This window comes from Prunus avium, chromosome 1 (genome assembly GCF_965620075.1).
Source record: "Prunus avium chromosome 1, drPruAviu1.hap1.1, whole genome shotgun sequence".
In the NCBI taxonomy this organism is placed as follows: Eukaryota; Viridiplantae; Streptophyta; class Magnoliopsida; order Rosales; family Rosaceae; genus Prunus; species Prunus avium.
In genome coordinates, this window is record NC_142284.1 from 42985012 (window position 1) to 43005177 (window position 20166).

The window sequence follows — 20166 nt, forward strand, 5'->3', positions numbered from 1 at the left end:
TTGAATTAGGGTAATAAAAATCATAATATTCAAGCAAGAGATTGGTTTTTTTTTTTTTAGGTTGGTGAGAATTTAGTGTCCAAAAAGCATTAAGCCCATCCCAATCCACTATCCAGTTTTCGGTCCAAAAGGCACTCGGCCAAAATATATGTTTCAGCCCAAAATGACCGAGTTTCTGTACCCGGTGAGTCAACTCAACTCAACTCAATTTGGTGGTTTTGTTCTGCTCGATCAGAAAAAAAGAAAAAGAAAAAAGTTTCTGATTCCATGATTTTCCAGTTTAGCAATCTGATCTTTGACAAAGACCACATCTTTCTTCACTCAGAGCCTCACTGTCAAGAACCCTCCAAAACCCACTTCTCAATTCAAAGGTAAGCCTCTTCCTCTTCCTCTTCTGTCTCTCCCGCGCTCTCTCTTCACCGGTAGAAATGCAGAACACATATTTTAGCTCAAGTATGTACTCTGTTAGAACTCAAGGGTCTCTTTCTTATTCTTTCAATGACTATTCTTACTTACTCAATGAAAGATTTGACAGAAACCCAATTCATTCATCAACATTATCATCATCAAAATCATGTTGTTGTTCTTGTTGTGCATTTTCAACTCATAGAGTGCCCATAAACCCTTGTTACTTGTATGGGTTGAGGCAATCCACCTTGCTTCAATGGTCAGCTTGCAGAAGGTTGATCTTGCGCGGCAGGGACCGGTACAATTACCGGGTTCAGGAACAGAGTCCTGACTGGGGTTGTTATGAGCTCCCTAGCTCCCTTATGGAGGGGAGTGTTTATAGTAGACGTGGTAGAAGAAGAAAAGGAAGATGTTGTTGTATGGCTGATGGGGAAGGAAAGGGTGAACTTTGCAATACGGGTGATCTCGATGATGCCGAGGCTATGCTCAGTTTGTTGAGTGAGGAAGTGGGCGAGGAGTGTTTTCGTAGAGAGAGAAATGGGTTTTCATTTAAGATAGTAGAACTGGAGGGTAGGAGGCGTTTGAGTGGTAGAGAGAGAAATGTGAGTTCATCTAAGAGAGTAGAAGAGGATAGTAGGAGGAGTTTGAGTGGTAGTGAGAGAAAAGTGAATTCATCGAAGAGAGTAGAAGAGGAGAGTAGGAGGAGTTTGAGTGGTAGAGAGAGAAATGCGATTTCATCTAAGAGAGTAGAAGCAGAGAGGAGGAGTTTTGGTGGTAGAGAGAAAAATGGGAGTTCATCAAAAGGAGTGCAAGTGGAGATTGAAGGAAACAATCGTAGTGAGTGTAACAGTGGGAAGAAGAAAAATGATGGTAGGTTGAGTTCTTCGGAGAGTAATTCGAAGCGCCAATTTGAATCGGCCACAATTGATTTGAGTGAAGGAGATTCTATACAGAAAGAAGAGAGGGGAATGTTTTTGAGAAGTGAGAATCTTAGGGGAAGGAAAGGGGGTTCTAGTTCATCTTATTACTCCTTTTCATCTTCAGGCGATTTTGAGATGGATTTTCAGGATAAGCATGGCCTCCTTGAGGAACCTGCTTCAAGTGTGTACAAGGATTCAGAATGTGATAGATTTGATGAGCAGGTCAGTGAAGAGTACAGGAAGCATAGAGATGATTCTGATGGAAATGGAGAAATAACAAGACAAACAAATACTGCAGTTGAGGGTGGTGTTATGTGGGATTGGAGGAAGAAGACAGAAAAGAAGCTAACAGAAGTAGTGGCTGAAGAAACACAGGCTGATTGGAAATCCTCAGAAATGCATTCAAGAGTGATGAAGACCAAGCAACATGAGTTAGGAAAGGCCTCTGGATCCCACAAGCAATTTGATGATGAGCAAGAGACTTCGTATTTGACTAAGGGAACAAAAGAACAATATAGTCAAACAGAGAACCAAGTTGGTGGTGTGCCTGAATCTAGAAGAAAATTCCAAGAACACAACGAATTATCAGAGATTCGTAGAAATGCTGTTGAAACAACTTCCTGGTCCCAGAAGAGACCCACGCAAAGGGAAAACCTAAGGATAGCTAAAAACTTAGTGCAGGAAACAAAAGATGAACATTACAAGACAGCTGGCAATATCAATCAAAAAGAAGATTTAAACAGAGACAACCAAAAGCTCTCAAGAGTTTCACAAGTTAGAGTTGCTGACGTTGAAAGGACGTCCAATTGGCAGGGGCAGTCTGATACAAGGAGGATTTACCAGGAAGAAAACACAAATGTGTTGCTGAGTTCAGTAAATCAGATAGACGTGCAACACCACCAAATAGACCAGCAGATCATTGGACGTGTCAACTTGGGAAGAAAGCCTCAACAAATCACTGACATATCAGAAATTTGCGACAGTGGTGTTGAAACAGCCAACATTATTCAACCCGAAATTAGAATTAAGAATCAGGCAGAGCGTTCAAACTTGGTTCCTGCTTCAACCGGAGAGTCATCAGAGCCATACTCAGGAATGGATGAGAAAACATTTCAGAGGATTCAATCCAGAAAAGGAACTGATGATGTTACTGAAATGCCACTGGTCCGTGCTAGTAATAAAGAGAGAAATACCAATGCTCAAAGAATCCCTAAGAAGAGAACTATCAATCAAGGAAGTGATATAGCATCAGCTGCTACATCATTTGAGGAAACAAGACAGAGAAATAATGAAACTGATGAAACGCTCATGCAAGTTAAACCCAGAAAGGAGGCCCAAAGTTCTACAGGATTATCTAATTTTTATGAAAAAGACTCAGAAGGAGCCTCTAGTTTCCAAGCATCTTTGAGTATGGTTTCCCAAGCTAGAATACAACCACATGATGTTGTGGGGAATAAGAGAAGCCCACAGGCAATGCTATTGCCTCCCCCTTCTCAATTGATAGCCAGAGGATCACCGTACATTGAGTCAACAAGTGGGATGGCAACTCAGGAGGTTTCCGGAGAAATTTCAGAAAGTGGTTCTCCAGCCTTGTGTACTCATTCAGGGAAACAAACTTCAGCTTTGCACCAAGAATCGTACACTGGAAGTGGAAATGCCGAGACAGAAGCGGAGATTGAATACCTCATTCCTGAAGATGCTTTGGGTTCAGCTTATCGTTTGGAGAAATCATCTTCACAGTTTCTGGGGGATTTCATTAAGAGTGTGAGGTATGGCGTATCAACTTCTGAAAACCAGGATGAGGCAGTTTCTGAACCAAGATTAGTATATGGGGGCGAGGAGGATGGGCAAAGTACTTCGGCTTTGCTCCAAGCATCAGGCAGCGGAAATGGAAACCCTGGGACTCCAGGGGAGGTTTTATACCTCATTAATCCTGTAGATGCTTTAAATTCAGCTCATCGTTTGGAGAAATCATCTTCACAGTTTGTTGGGGAGTTTTCTGAGAAAGTAAGGCATGAAATCTCAACTTCTAAAAATCAGAATGTGAATACGGTTTCTGAAGAAAAATTGGTGCATGGAGATGAGAAGTATGGGCAAAGGAATTCAAGTCAAAATGGATCTGAAGACTTGCAGAAGAAGGAGAGTGACTCAAGGCGTTCATCTGGAGGTTCTGGAACCAAGGGGCCTTCAGATGAAATGTGGGATGTAACAGACCCATCTGCTCTTAGAAACCCCAATGCAGAAAAATCAGAGGTCACTACAACAAGTGGGAATGCCATTGTCAAGAGAACTGGCAGGTCTGTATGGAATATTGTTGCAGATATATTAAGGCTGAGGTGGAGTTCGAATGCTGAAACCCCTCGTTCTGCTGGGAAATCAGGTGGAAGGATTTCATCAAATGAATCTGCAAGTAGTGAGGCATGGTTTTCTGGCCGTGAGCCTGAAGACAACAATGAAAAGAACGCGAAAAGGGATCAAGACATGCAACCAGAACCCACCTCTGATCAGCTGCAACCAGGTAAATCATTTTCTCAAAGTGAAGGAGGAGTGTCTGGCATAATGAGAACCAAGGACAAGGTAAGATATCCTGAAGCAGGTACGCCATCGTCTCCCATTAAAGAGGACAGTGGTTTGACATCAAAAGCTGCTTCCGTGTCTTCTGGTGGGGAAACTTTGGGTTCAAAAGAGAATCAAAATAGTTCTCAAGGTTCTTCTTCTGGTATTAAAAAAGTGGAGTCATCGCAACCACTAATTGCAAGTGGCGTAAGGTCTCCTGTTGTGGAAGAAATTTCAAATCCAGGTATCACTGTGTCTGCAAGTGGTTCAACGAAGCACATGGACCAATTTGGTAGTCAAAAATTAAATGAAGTATCGGACAATGTCCAAATGGGTGGGGAATTGAAACAAAGGAAGCTTCAGAGGAATAAGCAAGTCCTGAGAGACAGATTTGATGAATGGGAAGACGCGTATACACTTGAAATTGAACAGAGAAAAACTGATGAAATGTTTATGAGAGAAGCACTGCTCGAAGCTAAGAAGGCTGCTGATACTTGGGAGGTGCCTGTTGGGGCCGTACTGGTACAACATGGGAAGATTATTGCACGTGGATGTAACCTGTGAGTTTTATAAGCTTATATGTATGCTTTATAATTAAATGTTTTCTTCTGGATATTTACACTGATGTGTTCATTAGAGTGGAAGAATTACGGGATTCAACAGCCCACGCAGAGATGATATGCATACGAGAGGCTTCAAACCTTCTTCGGACATGGAGGCTTGCGGTAATTTTTCTATTATTTAGTAATTAGTTTCCACTTTTATTCCAATATACATATATGCATGTACGTGTGTATATTCATTCTGATGATTTCCTGCTGTTCTTTTTTCTTTTGAGCAACTGTGACTAGTTCTGATTGGACCTGTTCTACAATCATGTTCCCCCCCCCCTTCCTTATCGATTATAGGAAATGTGGAAGTGATTGTGTTGGAATTATTTTGTATATAATTCAAGTTACTACTTACTTTGATGAATGAAGCAATGTCATAGCACCTTGTCTTGACTTAAATTTTGTTTTCCGAACTCATAGGATAGTACACTATATGTAACACTTGAACCATGCCCTATGTGTGCTGGAGCAATACTCCAAGCGAGAATCGACACTGTTGTGTGGGGAGCTCCCAATAAGCTTCTTGGAGCTGATGGCAGCTGGATAAGGTATGCAAATTTTGTACTTCTTCATAGGCCATAGCCTGTTCTTTGTCTTAGATATGATATCTGATATTAGTGTTATTCATCTTTAAGCTTTATCAGAGGCTGGCCTTTGTTCTTCAATTGTTCCATCGAAACTACTTTTACATATACCACATTTTAAGATGAAATAGTGCCTTATCTGGTCAACATGTAAACAATACTTGCAGAATTTTTCCGGACGGGAGGGGAGGAAACGGCTCGGAACAGTCAGACAAGCCAGCTGCTCCCGTCCACCCATTCCACCCGAAGATGAACATCCGAAGAGGTGTGTTGGCATCAGAGTGTGCAGATATAATGAAGCAGTTCTTCCAGCTGAGAAGAAAAAAGAAAGAAAAGCAAGCAGACCCGCCAGCACCGCCCGCACGTCAGCCTGTTTCTCACCATCCATCAAAGTTACTTACAAAGATGCATGACATCTTCCATATAATGTTCTGTTTGTGATGGATAGTTCAAAACCGACAATTTGATCATAAATGTACAAATCTCAGTTGAAGTTTTGTCCGTCCCGTAGATAAAATTGTTCTCTCTTACACTCTCATGAGCGTGCGCACGTTCTCACAAAGCCCATTTCTTAATCCCTACCGCTGGGTGGAAACTAAACCTTTTCTTATGGGTTTTCTGGTTTCAGCCAAGATAATCATAGAACAGTATTCCTATCGGTCATTAAAGCCCAATTGTAGTCCAAACTTTTCGCATAACCATAACATTCATAATGTCTAAGAGTTCATCTGAATAGTAACTTAGACTTAAGTTTAATAAAATGACCATGTGATTAATATGAAGGTTCATATATGGCACCCTCACTATAAAATTTCGCGAGTTGGGTTCTGCTCTAGCTTTTCGAATCCCCTCCATCAACAATATAAAAAAAAGCCTTTTCGCGAGAAATTATTGTGTAATATTAGAATACTGATATGTGATATAACCAGTCCGCATGTCTCCTTTCTTTAAATTGTACGCACATCGTGTGACAATGTTCATGTCATTAGAATTTATGAGTTAGAATAGTGGTAAATGGCGGTTGGTGCTTAATCACATGACGTCCCCTGCCTGGTGCAGTTGCATCAACAATTCAATCTTTCATGTTCGTGGCAGCATGAGCATACCGGCCCACCAGACGGTGATTCCAAACTCTCACCAGCGGCTTCAAATGCAATTTGACACTACCAGTAAGAGATCATTAATTGAATAATAAACTAATAACTAAATGCATTGTGATCATTATTTTTACTTGCTTGATCGTGTAAATAAAAGAAGGGCATTGAGGAAGCGTTCATGAGAGGAGCCAGGACCTTGCTTTCGAAAAAGGTTGATGTGTACAGCTTACCAGAGCTAAGGTTTGCTGTTAAGATCAACAAAAGGTTAGGTAGACGTTTCTTCTAATTGTTGCATGCATCATTCACCTCACTGTGTATCTTGTACTTTTCTATTTTGTTGCTATTTGTGCCACGAGAATTTTGTGTAGCAATTGAATACTACAAACAAAACAATAATTTCTTTGTCAACTTCTCATGCTTTATTTTCAGGCTAAGGCACTGCCCCCCTCAAGTTCAGGTTTACGATTAATAGGATGGGACCATCTAGTGAGGCAGGGGATATCTTCATCATTCACAACCAACTTGCTCGCCAAATGATTAGAAGAGAAGTTCCAATCACATGAAAATTACATCTCTCCCTTCAAGTTTTCACCAAACGTTTCTTTCACCTGCTGCATTTGTTTAATTCTCAAAACCCAATATATAACCTCCAATTCTTCTTACTATCATCCATCCTTTAAAAAATGGCTTCAATTGTCTTGGCTTTCGTTCTAAGTTGTCTTAGCTTTCTACTAGTCCTTACCAATGCACAAACACCGGCAGCTGCACCCTCTACTCTGCCGGCTGCAACGCCCCCACCTACCACCACACCAGCTGCCCCGGCTACTTTGCCAACTACAACTCCACCAACTTCTGCTGCATCACCAACTGCAGCAACACAACCACCTGTAAACGCAGCAGCAACCCCACCCACAACCACACCTACGTCACCATCCCCTAAGGTTGCACCAGCCGCAAGCCCAACAGTCCCACCCCCACTACCACAAAGTCCACCTGTCTCAACTCCATCACAGCCACCAGCACTGCCGCCACCATCACCCGTTTCACCACCAACATTGCCACCTCCTGTACCAGCACCAATTCAAGCACCACCAGCACCAGCTCCTGTTAAAGAGACACCAGCACCAGCACCAGCTAAGGTAGCACCAGTGCCCTCACCATCAAAATCACCCCCAGCACCAGCTCCAGCACCAGTTCTTGTGCCACCAGCTGCAGCACCAGTGCTAGTACCGTCAACTGCTCCTGCTCCACCCAAACACAGGAGGCACAAGCACAAGCACAGGAGGCATCATCATGCACCGGCACCTGCACCAACTGTACTAAGCCCCCCAGCACCACCTACTACAGTGACAGATACAGAGGATACAACACCGGCACCATCACCCAGTTTGAATTTGGTAAGTTCTTAATTCTTTCTTAGAACTGCTGACCCAAGAACACCATATTTGCATGCACTGTGAACTCAATTTTTATTAATGTTACTTTAAAAAAAAAAAAAAATTGGATTACCCTTCTTCTTTTTTGTCTCATAGAATGGAGGAAATGCACTGCACCAGAAAGGAGGGATATCAGGAATGTGGGTTACAACTGGATTAGCAATTGCTATACTGCTGGCAATGAGAAGCTAAAGTTCTTACTGATCTTAGACAATGGACAGTGAATTTATTCGTATATTGCAAGAAGATTTTTTGAGAAGAAGGTATATTGCAAGAAAATGATTATTCCAGATGTAGGAATGAATAATGCAAAAGATGAACCATCAATATTAGCATTTTTGTATTTACTTCGTGTTCAATATTTCAAGGGAGATGATTTTTGGATTCCAACAACCATCCATAACTTAACAAGAAAGACAACTCAAACAAGCATGCAAAATGAATTCAATGCCAGATCAAACTTCATCCGTATCTGTGTCCACATCGATATCTTTCCTTAAGTCATACTCAACCACAAGGCCAAGATTATCAACTAATTTGTGATGCTTGAGACACCCTGCACACTGATGAGTAGCAGTGCTAATCAGTCAGATAAACCAAAAGAAATTTCTTACTTTTCAATGAAGAGAACTAGAATCAACTTTGAAATGACCACTTAAATAATCCTATTAATTTATATATGTTTTTTCTTTTTTTGGTTTGACATAACGAATAAATAGAAATGTATCTCAATAAGAAAAGAATTGACAGGATTTAAACTTTAAAAAAGGTTTTACAGGTATATCCTTATCAGGAACAGACCACACATAATCTTATATCAATCAACAAGATGAGTAAATACCTGTACGTAAATAAGCCCCCGCTCATAGGCCAATCGATTCACGAGCCTATCTGTTCTTTCACCGCACAAATTACAAGTAAATTTTACAAGCAAGCTTCTTCTTGGGAGTTGTATATCAATAGTAGCATCCTTTTGTAGAGAGCATGCAGGAAACAGAACCGAGTTAAAGAAGAAAGTAAAGACATTCAAGCAACAGCAAAATACACACATGTCACATTGGCCTCAAAACTTTCTGACATTTTTATTTAATCCTCCCAATGCAATTATCTATTCACAAATAATTTATAACCAAATCTTGAAATTAGACCAAAAGCAATACCCTTTTTTCGGATAAATTACCACAAGCAATAGTAAATCAACGACATAAAAAAAAAAAAAAAAAGACAACGAATTTATAAAATTAAAGTAGAATCACATCATTATTATACCGTATTCGGAATGTTCTGTTGCAATTCTCCGTCTGTTTCAAAATTGCCATTCAACAGTCCAGAAACAGCCAGTACCTTATAGGCACGCTTTGGCGCTACAGCAGCCGTATGGGAAATTCTTGAGCTGAAACCAAAGTTTTAAAGAGTTATAGATTGGCATAGTCGAAGAAAGAAGAAAAATTGAAAGGAACCCAGATAAGAAAACTCACCAGAGAGGGTTTTGTACTTGGGTTAAGGACCTGGAGAGGCCGATGGCAGGGTTTGTCTTGGAAGAAGAAAATGGTCTGAAAAAGTTGGGATGAAGAATGGCTTTAATGGGTTTATGAGAATTAGTTATTGGAGACGAGAGAGAAGGAAGGGCTGGAGATAAACTCCAGGCAGTTGGTGTTGCCGCCATGGGTGTAACTCTGTGTACTGCGGCTGCAAGAATGAATTGGGTTTTGGAGCTCTGTATTATTTTCAATTTTTGAGAATCAACTGGGGGTTTTTGCCACGTGTTATATGGAAAATGCTGCTGAGTGGCAAAAGCTGGTTAGTTGGGCCGCCAACGGTCCAATTTATAAACTTTTTCGAAACCCAAATTTTGAGATTATCCAAATTACCCCTAACCTTGTATCATACCACATAAGGAAATACAACAAACGATTTTGCTGGTGATGATATAATTCAATATTCAATTTTAGCAATAAGTGAACTCAACTCAACTGTATACTAATAATGTATTTGCAATTTGCATAATTTTCTTTTCATTGATGAAGGAGATGGTTGTATACAAGTATGAACAAATGTTCCCCAAAATCCACCGAACAAAAAGAGATTACAGTTGATGTCTTGTTTGTTATATCAACTTGAATGAGCTCAACAAGGTTCCTCTTTGATACATTTGTTCTGAAAACGCCTAAATCACCAATGACCACCCCGCATCAAATTCTATATGCAACTGTTGCCAATGGGGCATCAGTCTTGTTCATCCACTTCATGGAAAGGCAGTGGCACTGTTTTAACTGCTCTAAACTTGCCTGCATTATTTAGATGCTCATTCTCCAACCTGGACCATTTCGAACAAATTGTTCATTAGATTAGAGCTATTGCACTTGAAAATGAAAAGGGTTTTTTTAAATTTCAGTTTCATGTCAAGTTCTGCTTCTATATGGCTGCACATGTAGACTGATATAAGAATAAGAATCATGGGATTTGAGTAGTTACCTGTAAAAGTTCCACAGCCCTCTTCTGATGACTTCAAGGGCTGCTAAAAATAACCCAGTTACCCTGTAGTCCACATGTCCAAAACTTGAATGGAGAACAGTTTGCAACCAAGCTAGCCTGAGAATAAGGTTCAATCCCTGCATAGCATCCAAAATATTGGTCAACATCAGATTTTCAAACTGTCAAATTGACAAGACCAAAACTGTAACCTAGAAACAAAACAGAAAATTTGCTTCTGTGATGTGTACATAGCCTCAGACAACATCTAATTCTTTGCTGGCATATTGTCTTCTTATAATGGCATTATCAGTATTTTGTTTGGAGAATATGTCCATCCAATTTATGATCATATATATCTTGACAATTTGCTAGATGCTAATATCAATCAAGTAGTTGGATAATTGGTTTCTAATTCTGTCAGAGACTAGCTTTGGGTGCCAATTGTATGCCAATGGCGCATAGACTCTTGAAAGTTTCCTGAAGTGAAAAGGAGAGGGGGAGGGCCATGACATATACCATTGAGATGTAGTAAATGATCTTTCTGCGAAGCATTAATTCATTCCTAAGCAAAGGATTCTTGGAATTCATTTGTAGCAAACCCCAATCCTTTACAAAGTCCCAATACAATTGGTACACTGTTGCAAAAGTCGACATGATCACAACAAGACAGAGCCATCCAATGTTCCTTTCTTTCTCATAAGCTACTTTAGCTCCTGCTGCTAACATTGCTGATACATACTTGCCTAGATTGACAAGGTGGCTTGTCTGTCCCTCATCGAACCACCGCCTAGCACACTGCAAACCGAATTAAGCAAAAATCTTGGTCATAAATGTTTGAAGTTAGTTGAAGAAAAACCACAATAAAGATCAAAGCAAAGGAAAATATAGATTAGTAGTTTACCTGCATTGCTCTCCAGTAATAGGGCAGAAAGGACACAGCATAAGCAAGATCTCGGTAATTCTTGACCCTCATGCAATAGTCATAGTCCTGAGTCTTGTAGCTCCCAGTTATGTAGTAACATGCCACATACTCAAGGTTCCTAAGCATCGGAACCTGTTGAATAGAATGAATATGTTGTTATGATAAATCAGAAAAGATTATGATTTAAGAACTCCAGTAAACATTAGTTCGAATTTTTTATTCGCTTAAGGAAAAAAAAAAGAGTAATTCTTAAGTGCTCATCAATACCTGACTACAAAGTTGATCTGCCATGAAGAAGTCGAGCATGACAACCTGCAGATAGCAAACACAAATAAATTAGAAATATGATTTGATTGGTCTAATATGTTTTCAGCTATTAATTGGATGTTGGAGATATGCAGTACCTTGTACAGAGGTGACAAAATGATATTTCTTATCACACGAAGAAGGCAGAAACGGCTTGATTGGTAAATGATATTGAAGGGGCACACAAGTACTAGTAGAAACATCTGCACATTCAGAAGAAAGTTAAATGCCTGGTGACTAATTATTCTAAAATGTAGGCATACGTAAGAAAGATTAACAGGTATGCAATTTCTAATTATTATGTCATGAGTTCAAGTAATTACCAATAAAAGCAGACCAGGGATTGCTTGAACTTGGTTGTGTGAATAGCCTTTTGTTAGCAATGACAAATGAACAAACATGACCCCCACTACAACAGTCAATGAGGTGGTGCAGATCAAGAATACATCTCTGTACTTTAGCTCCTTTGTTGAGGACAGTTCAAAGATGAAACTATAATTTATACGAGCCTTTCTCCATGCGAAAATGTTGCAACCATATAGGAAGAAGTGTAGAAACAGAAGGCTGAACATGCTGCAAAAAAGAAAAAAATGTTTGTTTTTTTAGCCTCCTTGTTTGCATGTTGCGTCTTTAAGACTTGTTCAGGTATGGTGCTAAAGAAATGAATAGCTGCAACACTTGCCTAAGTACAGGGTAGGCAGTTTCCATGTAGACTGATTTTGGTTGCCGTCTGTAGAACCCCATAATATGAGCCATAATGACATATCCGGCAAAGAGCGCGATAAAACACCCAGTAAATAAACCTGATGATTATAACCAAAGAAGGTAAAGTCACTTGTTATGCAATATGTTGCAGTTAAAATCAGATGCAGCAAATTGCTCAAATTAGAATCTGTGTCATGGTTCAATGTGTAGTCAATTAAGGTAAAGGGAACATCCTTATCAGCTTCACATGTCATGTATGAGCAGAAGGGTTTGAATCTTATGCTACATATCTTTTAAGTTCCACACTTGCTTTCTGCTAGGCAAGAATGAAAGACCCCGCTACCAATTTTACCACTTGATGATATGATATTTACTTCATAGATGTGTGCAGGGCATGGTAATTAGACCAACATGGGTACTTAGCAGTGTGCATGCTCTTCTAGTTTGGCACCGCACTGAGGAAACAAAATATTGCTGCCCTCTAGGAGTTGATGGCCCTTTTAGGGTTCTACCTTTGTACCATAAAAAAATTGTCTCAAGATAACAGTGACATGGCATGGGACCTGTGCTTTATTGCCCACCCAGGAAAGGTGAACTAGGCACACCCTTGTGTTTCAAAGCTTAGTGGCCTAATGGGTCCTTTCTTTGGTTTCTTAAATCTTGTATGGCTCCAAAATGAACAAACTTTAAGCTCCCCAGCAAAAGTTGTGTAAAGGAAAACCACTTGGGTACTTTAATTTATGATTAAAATAATGTTCATCATTCCTAGTTTGTTGTAAACTGGCATGGACTTACCAATGAAGAATGTTACATAGTGCGATTCTTTACGCTGAGTCGGTTTCAGGTATTTCATGGCCTTTCTTCTGTCTTCTTCAGCGAAGTGTTTGATAAATAGGTCCTCAACTTCATCTGCTAAATTCATCACCTGTCATTTTTTAAACTTGTAAGCATAATACTATTGGCTGCCAAAGTTACTTTAATTTCCAGTTCATGTGTCAGACTCAGACAAGCATATCTGAGTTTGATTATATGAATCTAATGGCATCCATTGTGCAGTCATGAACTATAAGAATCAGTGGCCACTTGACATTGTCGGCAAATATTTGGATGAAATGATAGTTGGTGGCCAACATTTGAACATGATCCAATCATAATAGCATGCAAAACTGTTCTTTACTTAACATATCTAGAGCATGATAGGAATTAGATTTTTTACTTGGTGGGTCTAAAACTTGGATCAGTCAAATACCTTATCCGAGCTGTTGAAATAGGAACTCTCAACCACTTTTAGGTAAATGGGAAGAACTTGTTTTCCAGTGACCTGAAAAAGAAAAGAAAAATCATTTTAATTACATACGCAAAACAAAAATCCAAAGTTTAAAAGAAGCTATAAAGTCACTCATTTTACTTACCTTGTCAAACTTCTTTAAAATCTTTATAAAAGCAAGCATGTTCAAGTTCCTGCAAATCATTAGTGTTGTGGACAACACGTAAGCTTCTCTGCCTCATCAAATTCCAATACGTAATAACTTCGAAATTGTTTATCTTTTGAAGTAAAGAAACAAAAAAAAAACTATACATCTAAAAGCTTTGAGGGTGATTGATACCTGTATGTTTTGAGATATCCCAAACCCTTATAGAGCTCAACAAAAGCTCCTCTGATCATCTTATCTGCATGGTGCAACTTTTTTTTGTTGATATGCAGCTTACTGCCTTCTGCACTGCATTTCTTTGAGGACTGATTAACCAGATCTTCCCAGACCAAGTAACTGATTGCCGAGAAGGTACGCGATGGGGTTGTGAGAGGAATGTTTATCTTCATGTTCTTCCCTTGGCAACTGAAAGAACGACTTGACATGGTCCTCAGTTTCCCAATATCTTCACTTTTCGTTCTCATTGATTTTCCCAATTCACCTGATATTGACCCTTCTGAATATGGCACTTCATTTTTCTCCATGTCCTCTGTGCTGATGTCTTGCAGCTCCTGTTCATGCTCTGTTTTGTCCTTAACAGAGTCCTCCTCTGTATCCAAGAAAAGATTTTTTTTTTTTAAAGTTTTTTTTAATGAGAAACAGATCATCAATTTTTGGTTCCATCAGTTTGGTCCAAAAAAATAACAAAAAATTACTCTACTTGTACTCTCAGTGAAGATTTTGGTACTTGGCCTCGGACATTTTGTTTGAGTACTGAATTAAAGCAAACTAGGAAAAATAAATATGCCAAAAAGTATAAGCAACATATGTAGTATGCATGCATGAACTCAGCTATGGAAGCATATGCAGAGCTTGCTCATTTTGATTGAAAATTAAGACAAATTTGAATATATACCAGATGAGAAGGAGCATGATATAGAGGCATCCTCCTTGGAATCCACTGCAGACGCTCCTTTGCTGCGCTGCTGCTTGAAAGCAGTTTTGAGCTGAATGAGTATATCCATCTGCTTCTTCAAGGACTCTCCTCTCTCCATGAACTCTTTCTCCTTTGTTTTGAAAAACTGGTTCACCTTGTTGAGCTGGAGGTCCAAGCATGCAAAAAACTCTTTTGCAGCATCAGTGTCAGCAAACTGCTCTAGCAGCTCAGTTTCATACATGTCTCCCTTACTTGCTGATGAGGCAAGCTTCTTATGCACCTGGTATATAATACAAGACACACATTAATGAACACATAATGAAATACTTATTTAAAATTTAACAGAAATAAAAAATGAACATACATGAATGAGGTCATGTTCTCTATGTTGATGGCCAAATGGAGAGAACTTCCTTATAGATGTGAAGAGGGTATTGGACAAAGAGGTGTTTTGGTGCTTAGAAGTTGGTGTGTTGTTGTTGTTGTTGTTGTTGTTAGTGTTAAGGAGATGGATTTTTTTGAGGTCCTTCTTGAGTTGGCAGTAATCTACAAATGCATCTTTCCATTCAGGGACCAGCTGCCCTTCAAATTGCTTAGAGAACTTCACCATTTTCTCTCCTTGCGTGTTGTTGAGTTGTGATGAGAGAAAAGGAAAAGGTTCTGCTGCTCCTTGTGAGTGTTCAAAGGAAGGCCTTGGTGACATTATTTATGGAGTTGGAAAAGGAAGTAACTTTGATTGGTGTGCTTCGTACTGATGCTCAACAATAGCACATTCTAAAATATCCTATGCACTTGTACCATCATCCTATGCTTCCTCCACTTGGAAAGGTATAGTGGCCAGCTTCGCCGGAAAGTTACCAAAAACCACCACCGGATTCTCTCTCTCTCTCTCTCTCTCTCTCTCTCTCTCAGCCAATTTGTGCTCATGAAGATTTTGAAAGGGTGGGAATTTAAAGTGGTAAGGAGGTGGGACCAAATCCAATTCAAAAATATATGAAAAAGAATGGCCTCTTAGGAGGGCATAATTTGTCATTTAGGAAAATCAGCAAAGTTTGTTCCTTTTTCTTGGTGAGAGATTATGTAGTATATTTGCCTCCTAGTTTACCACCAAACCCTTTGTTCCACAACTAGTATGCATGTAATCAAAGGGTAATTTAGACACTTGGAAGTTGGAGGCAGCGCCCCATAGGTAAAAGTCAAGAGCTGCTTATTTGTGAGATTGAAGCTTATTGGCCAAATTATTTACAAGCACACCAAGATCACCTCCAATTAGACCAGCCTGATTTCCACTAATTGAAGATAATTAAAAGCTTCAATTATTTTTCCTACCTTTCATTAGCCAATCAATACTTCTGTTTGCAGTATAAAAAGTAGAGATGGATCATATTAAATTAATATATGATGGTGCTGCATTAATTAGGCTCATACAAGATCACCAGGATCATAAAAATTAGTTCATTAATACAACAGTAAAACTTGGAAAAACAAAAACTAGCTACCTCATAAAAATTATAGCTTTTCACAAATAAGCTCATTCTAACGTGACCAGTGACGGACCTATAGTTTGGCAAACCTGGCCTATAGCCCAGGTGGCTTCTTTTTTCCAGCCAAAAAAAAAAAAATCCTAGGCTCGCCCATAACCTAACCTCATCTAGTTCTCCTAGTCAATAAAAAGAAAAAGGTGGGGGGGGGGCCGCCTGGGCTATAGCCCAGATGGCTTATTTTTTCCTGCCAAAAAAATTAAATCCTAGCTCGCCCAATTTAAATAACCTAACCTCATCTAGTTGGGGTGTGGGGGAACTCACACACAGCACAGCAAAAGAAAAAAAAATAAAAAATAAATAAAAAAACTCACACACAGCATGTAGGAAAAAAAAGAAAAAAAAAAGAACGCTCTCAATTTCAAAACTTAATTCAAGTGAACCAAGTTTTTATATTCATCATGTAAGCTTCTCTCAATTTCTTGATGCTTTAATTTGAGGATTTTTTTTGGAGTTTATGAAGTATCAATTAGGATTTGCAATTGGGGCATCAGTTTCAGTTTATGAGTTATGAATTATCAAATCGGATTTGTAATTGTTTTCATTGTTCTTGCTGTTTTTTTTATTTTTTGGTTATTAATGAAATCACATGGTATTGTTAAGTTTTCTATCTACTTAGTACCTAAATTTAGCCCACCCCATTTTAAAATCCTGGGTCCGTCCTTGAACGTGACATTTTATAATATAAAAAACCCTTCAAGTTCGATGTTTTAGAAAAACTTCATGTTGTACTTTCAAGTGAAAAAATTGTAACACACAAAGAACCAATCAGAATATGACAAGTGGCTAATTGTGGTTTTTTTTTCTTCTCCAAAAACAAGCTCTCTAAGCAATTTTGTATAAAATGTCATGTTAGAATAGGTCTATTTATGAAAGGGAGCTGATTTTCCCATTGTCTTTTGTTTTTTTTAAATACTTTTTACTATAACATACAATTTCCAATAAGGGATTGTAAGTGGATAAAAGATGAGTGAGAACATACAATTTCCAACAAAGGGAATGTAAGTGGACAAAAGAAGAGTGGGAAAATCATGAGACCTAAAAATTATGTCTTTAATTTTGGAACCAAAATGAAAAGGAGAATGAAAATAAACAAGTATATAAACCTATGATGCAGATCGACCAACCTACATCTGCATATATGCTTATTGTACTATATATTCCACATAGAAAGGTGTTTTGGATATCATTATTTCCATCAGATCCATATAAAAAGAATAGTGTGACATAATATTTATATATATATAAAAATATTAATTAAATTAAGCTAATTTCTAGTAGCCCTAGCTAGTCGGGCAATAGTGGTGGTTGTATGGCGAGAGGTTCTTGCATATATGATATATGTTGTTCTATTCCTTTGTTCTAAATCCACTCCATTTTGCTCAACTTGTCAACATGATCAGACCTTCCCACCAAAACTACACAACAAAAAATTATAAAAAAATAAAATAAAAATAAAAAATAAAAAATTTGTTTTATAAAATAAAAAAAAAATAAAAAATAAAGAAGAAGAAGAAAATAAAGAAAGATCCGCAGCCGTTGCTAGCTAGCTATTATCTTTTGTCATTTTTCTTCCAAGAAATGGATTGCAACATCAACATTATAATTGTGGAAAATTGACAGCGTGACTAAGAAAAGATACTCCCTCTTGTGTTTTTTTTCCCTACATCCGTACACTCACACTCACACTTCCTTTTTTCTTATCTTACGCAGAAGCCAATATAAGTTTTTTTTCTTCTACTGCAGCTTATCTCAAAAATAAAAAAGAACGAACAGATTAATATTCTTTTGTAGCAACAAAAAAAAGAAAGAAAAAAGAAGAAGAAGGTGCCTAATTCAGATTGAAAATTTGACAATATAATATGCTATACTGCGTAAAAGAATATATTACCCTATATATAACAGCTTTATTTTAGAACCTAGACATTGGTTAGGTACAATGGTTTAAAATAGAGGGACATATATTTCAGTTAAAGGGAGAAGAGCCATGAAATGAAATGTAAGGGTTTATTAGGGCATATAGTATAGAGCCAATGACAAGCCATGGAAATGATGATCTGATTCGGATGCCACATTTGGGTGCTCCCTTGCAGAGCGACCCAACCCCACCTCCATGTCCTTTCCCTTCCTTCATTAATTACATTATCATCTTTCTCCTCTGCGTGCGTGGCTATAATTTCCAAAAGATAAAAAAGGAAAAACAGAAGTAGAAAAAGAAAATAATAAAATAGAATTTGACCCCACATATTCCTATATGATCAATCATAAGGATCATGAATATGGTCAATGCAATTTGGATTAATTACTTTTTACCTTTTTATGAGAGTGCTGTTATTATTATTATTTTTAAAAATCAAGTAAAGCATTTGCCCATTTGTCATTATACTCTCTTTTAAAAATTAAAAAAAAAACTTGTTATAAAATATACTAGAAAGCTTAAACGTGGGGATTAGTCACTTTGAAATTTATTGGTTCTGCTCTACCCTCGTGGTTTTAAAATTTGGCCCTAGTTGTGACTTTTGACTAAGAGCCCTAATTGCGAGGTATTGATAAGTTTAATTAAGTGCTCTATTGATGAAGTTATAAGTCCGTTACGAAATTTAGCGAATAAATTATATACTGGTATTTGCTTTTATACCTTAACTCAAGCTCTGGACATGTGTCTCATGGACCAAAGCGTTTTTGACCATTGCTCGAAAAGGCAATATGTTTAGAAGATCCATCGTATATCAATTCAGAGTGAAAAATGATGGGTTTGATGGATGGAAGTAATATTTCAACACTAGCTCCATGTCTCTGAATAATGCTTGCACAAGCTTTGAGCTCATCAAAATCCATGTCGTCCCATATTCGAGAATGAGATGCCTCTCTTCAATTATACAAAACCTTTAGACGTATAATTTGTCCTAATTACATCACGCAACAAAAAGACAAAATAAATTATGACTTTCAAGTATGATTCTATGGCATACGATTCTTAGTTATGCGGCACTCTGAACAAATGCCCTGAAAAATTAGTCATGTTAAATAAGAATATCCCCAATTTAGTTATATAAAAAATTATCATCTTGAAACCCCATCTCATCTCATCCATCCATTATCACTTTAAGCGGCAGAGGTTGATGATTCAGTGAGAGCATATACTTGAATGACTACTAATAATGGTTCTATCCTTTGTAGACGGGCCATAATTGCTACATTAAAACATACCAACCATGGATTTTTGCTTAGTATATGCTCTCTACTTTGCATCTTTACATATGCATTATCATCCCCAGCTTGGCTTTGAAATGGGAGGTAACAGATTTTGATTCTCCTCCAAACGTGCGAATTGACAACCATTTGATTTTCTCTGGTCTTCAGGGGATCATGGAAAGTTTGATATGTAACTGAATGAGTGAGACTGCCGGTACCCCATGTCGGGGTTTTTTTAAACTAAATTAATCCTTGTATTGTAATTAATATTGCACTTAAACATAAAGAAATCTAGTGTTAAGTAAGCTTAATTAATAGTTACTGGACTGACTTGGATTATATTCTCACCTTGAGATCAGGATCATTATCTTCCAGAGTGTTGGAAAGGAAAGGATAATGAATTAGTACCCTATGTCTCCCAAGTTCTATGGATTATACTTGTATTTAAAGTTTATCCTAGCTAGGAAATTTTATATATAAAAAAAAGGCATATGCTAAATGCTAATAGGTAGGAAGTACTTGAAGTGACTGGTTTTTCCAGCTTTTTTATTATCATTTTAAGACACAGATATTGGGAAGCAGCTAGTTATTATTCTTTTTCTTTCTCCATCTTCATTGGTATCACTGGTATGTGTCTTGTCTACAAGAAATTCAAATGTAAAATATTAGGGGAATAGAGAGACAGGAACAAAATTAATAATCAGTACTAGTACAAGTACTAAGATTTTGAGAATCAGAATAAACTTTCTTAAGATTTTGAGATTGAGTATGAAGATTTATTTTTTTATTTTTTTTATTTGCACAAGTTTAAATTTTATGATCGATTTTTTCATGCCAATCGGGAGAAGATAAAAGGTAAAAATTATTCTATCGCCTTTTTATAAATAAATAAAAAAGAGGGTAAAAATTAGAAACAGGGGAGGTTTCTGGGTTGCTGGATTGATCATCAGAAGTGCTTAAATTTGATCTGGCACTGGAAGAGCAGCATATTAAAACAGCTTCATGAATATGAAAACAGGAAATGAATCATGCATGTGGCTGGATGCATGAAAACCTAAATG

The 20166-nt window shown here is 38.0% G+C and overlaps 4 protein-coding genes across 5 annotated transcripts; 2 read left to right on the forward strand and 2 right to left on the reverse strand.

The window, feature by feature from the left end:
* The first annotated feature begins 239 nt into the window (after nucleotides 1-239).
* On the forward strand, nucleotides 240-5576 carry TADA (tRNA arginine adenosine deaminase). Its single transcript, XM_021959408.2, has 4 exons — nucleotides 240-4444; nucleotides 4522-4609; nucleotides 4916-5043; nucleotides 5247-5576. The coding sequence occupies exons 1-4, from the start codon at nucleotides 429-431 to the stop codon at nucleotides 5518-5520; spliced, it is 4506 nt and encodes a 1501-aa protein (XP_021815100.2). The 5' UTR covers nucleotides 240-428; the 3' UTR covers nucleotides 5521-5576.
* A 1256-nt stretch (nucleotides 5577-6832) lies between these two features.
* Nucleotides 6833-8005, forward strand: AGP19 (arabinogalactan protein 19). Its single transcript, XM_021959394.2, has 2 exons — nucleotides 6833-7573; nucleotides 7709-8005. The coding sequence occupies exons 1-2, from the start codon at nucleotides 6860-6862 to the stop codon at nucleotides 7802-7804; spliced, it is 810 nt and encodes a 269-aa protein (XP_021815086.1). The 5' UTR covers nucleotides 6833-6859; the 3' UTR covers nucleotides 7805-8005.
* Nucleotides 7913-9358, reverse strand: LOC110757698 (Zim17-type zinc finger protein). 2 transcript variants are annotated; one of them, XM_088245885.1, is made up of 4 exons: nucleotides 9091-9358; nucleotides 8882-9005; nucleotides 8454-8582; nucleotides 7913-8191 (listed from the first exon to the last, which is right to left on the reverse strand). In XM_088245885.1, the coding sequence occupies exons 1-4, from the start codon at nucleotides 9276-9278 to the stop codon at nucleotides 8141-8143; spliced, it is 492 nt and encodes a 163-aa protein (XP_088102011.1). In that variant the 5' UTR covers nucleotides 9279-9358; the 3' UTR covers nucleotides 7913-8140. The 2 variants fall into 2 exon arrangements, with proteins under 2 accessions (XP_088102011.1, XP_021815087.1); XM_021959395.2 differs by having other exon boundaries at nucleotides 7913-8175; nucleotides 9091-9357.
* Nucleotides 9359-9590: 232 nt separating this feature from the next.
* Nucleotides 9591-15279, reverse strand: PHO1;H1 (EXS (ERD1/XPR1/SYG1) family protein). The gene is made up of 14 exons (XM_021959396.2): nucleotides 14734-15279; nucleotides 14349-14649; nucleotides 13628-14042; nucleotides 13433-13481; nucleotides 13270-13341; nucleotides 12816-12945; nucleotides 11998-12118; nucleotides 11639-11888; nucleotides 11414-11518; nucleotides 11277-11321; nucleotides 10989-11141; nucleotides 10604-10882; nucleotides 10088-10224; nucleotides 9591-9929 (listed from the first exon to the last, which is right to left on the reverse strand). The coding sequence occupies exons 1-14, from the start codon at nucleotides 15070-15072 to the stop codon at nucleotides 9839-9841; spliced, it is 2487 nt and encodes an 828-aa protein (XP_021815088.1). The 5' UTR covers nucleotides 15073-15279; the 3' UTR covers nucleotides 9591-9838.
* Nucleotides 15280-20166: the final 4887 nt, after the last annotated feature.

What these genes read in the sequence shown, in the direction of transcription:
- LOC110757698 (XM_021959395.2), bottom strand. Translation starts at nt 9,278, where the DNA reads ATGGCGGCAACACCAACTGCCTGGAGTTTATCTCCAGCCCTTCCTTCT. An exon ending in CAAGTACAAAACCCTCTCTG is followed by an intron (nt 9,006 to 9,090) that starts GTGAGTTTTCTT and finishes CTTTGGTTTCAG; the next exon opens with CTCAAGAATTTCCCATACGG. An exon ending in GGGGGCTTATTTACGTACAG is followed by an intron (nt 8,176 to 8,453) that starts GTATTTACTCAT and finishes GCTACTCATCAG; the next exon opens with TGTGCAGGGTGTCTCAAGCA.
- TADA (XM_021959408.2), top strand. Translation starts at nt 429, where the DNA reads ATGCAGAACACATATTTTAGCTCAAGTATGTACTCTGTTAGAACTCAA. An exon ending in TTCGGACATGGAGGCTTGCG is followed by an intron (nt 4,610 to 4,915) that starts GTAATTTTTCTA and finishes CCGAACTCATAG; the next exon opens with GATAGTACACTATATGTAAC. An exon ending in GCTGATGGCAGCTGGATAAG is followed by an intron (nt 5,044 to 5,246) that starts GTATGCAAATTT and finishes CAATACTTGCAG; the next exon opens with AATTTTTCCGGACGGGAGGG.
- AGP19 (XM_021959394.2), top strand. Translation starts at nt 6,860, where the DNA reads ATGGCTTCAATTGTCTTGGCTTTCGTTCTAAGTTGTCTTAGCTTTCTA. An exon ending in CATCACCCAGTTTGAATTTG is followed by an intron (nt 7,574 to 7,708) that starts GTAAGTTCTTAA and finishes TTTGTCTCATAG; the next exon opens with AATGGAGGAAATGCACTGCA.